The sequence below is a fragment of the Echinococcus granulosus genome (genome assembly GCF_000524195.1).
Source record: "Echinococcus granulosus chromosome Unknown EG_S00059, whole genome shotgun sequence".
Taxonomy (NCBI): Eukaryota; Metazoa; Platyhelminthes; class Cestoda; order Cyclophyllidea; family Taeniidae; genus Echinococcus; species Echinococcus granulosus.
The window spans coordinates 318,705-319,712 of record NW_020170439.1 but is presented as its reverse complement, the minus strand read 5'-3'; the positions used below and the strand labels follow the sequence as shown (position 1 = coordinate 319,712).

The window sequence follows — 1,008 nt, the reverse complement described above, 5'->3', positions numbered from 1 at the left end:
TGGGGGTGAATTTCTGTGAGGTTTGTCGCAACAGTTAATATGCTTCACAAATGTTTCCTACGGTTATTTGACTTTCCTTCTACCAAAGCGCAATTGTGAATTTTTGATTAATTTTTTCACCAAAATCTCCCATTTTCTTATGGCAAAATTTCGGTCAATTGGGGAGTTAAGAGCAAATGAATATTTAGCTTTCGAACGATTGAAAAAGTTATTATTAATAGGATTTTTCCCCTATAAAAGATACACTTTAATATGGGTGGCCGCTTAGTGACCTATGTGACATTGACACACCCAGTGACCCAACATAGGACATTCAAGCTTTAGAAGCAACAGCGGACGTTATTTTGACAAGTAAATTTGAAAATACAGAAATGTCACAACTCACTAGAGACTGCTGAATTTCCGCGGCGAAATTATTAATAGCTGCCTCCGTGGCTGCTTGATTGATGGGTAGATCTTCCACATGGGCCTCCAGCTCATTCAATCGACGAGTGAGGTTTTCAATCTCCAAGTGGAACTAAAAACAGCAAAAATGATATTCTTTATTTGTTCTGCACAAAAAATAAGCTACAAAACTTGCTCGATTTTTCAAGCTTCACTTGACTTGTTATTTGCATTTGTTGGATCATCCCACTTTGAAAAAGCCGGTTTGAGAGGATGGGATCTTTTCAGACAAAAATCCCCCCAAAAAAAGAATCACAGCTTTATTTAAGCACTAAAGAGCTGAAATTTATCAACCTTCCTTTTTCTCTTCACCCCTAAGTAATAACGCATTTACTGATAATTTCTTTAGGAAAGACCAAGTTTTGCGTTTTTTAAATATGTTTGGGAGGGAATAGTTTTAAATTGTGAAGAAAATGCCCAACTTTACCAGATGATAGCGTTTGGCGTGTTTGACATGCGTCTGCAGCATATGCTCCAAATGTGTTATTTGCTCCCAGGAGTTGTCCACCTCCTCACTGAGTTGCTAAAAAACAAAGAGGTGTATTTGTCGCAGTATTTCGAAAA

The 1,008-nt window shown here is 37.5% G+C and overlaps 1 protein-coding gene across 1 annotated transcript in view; it reads right to left on the bottom strand. All coding sequences in view use genetic code 11, as the record gives it.

Moving 5' to 3' along the window:
- Nucleotides 1-1,008, bottom strand: part of EGR_06567 (hypothetical protein) — a gene marked incomplete at both ends in the record, with an annotated part of 7,297 nt that overhangs the window by 5,474 nt on the left and 815 nt on the right. The window contains 2 exons of the mRNA XM_024495816.1: nt 386-517; nt 872-967. Coding sequence (XP_024349776.1) covers nt 386-517; nt 872-967 — 228 coding nt within the window. The remainder of the gene's footprint in view (nt 1-385; nt 518-871; nt 968-1,008) is intronic.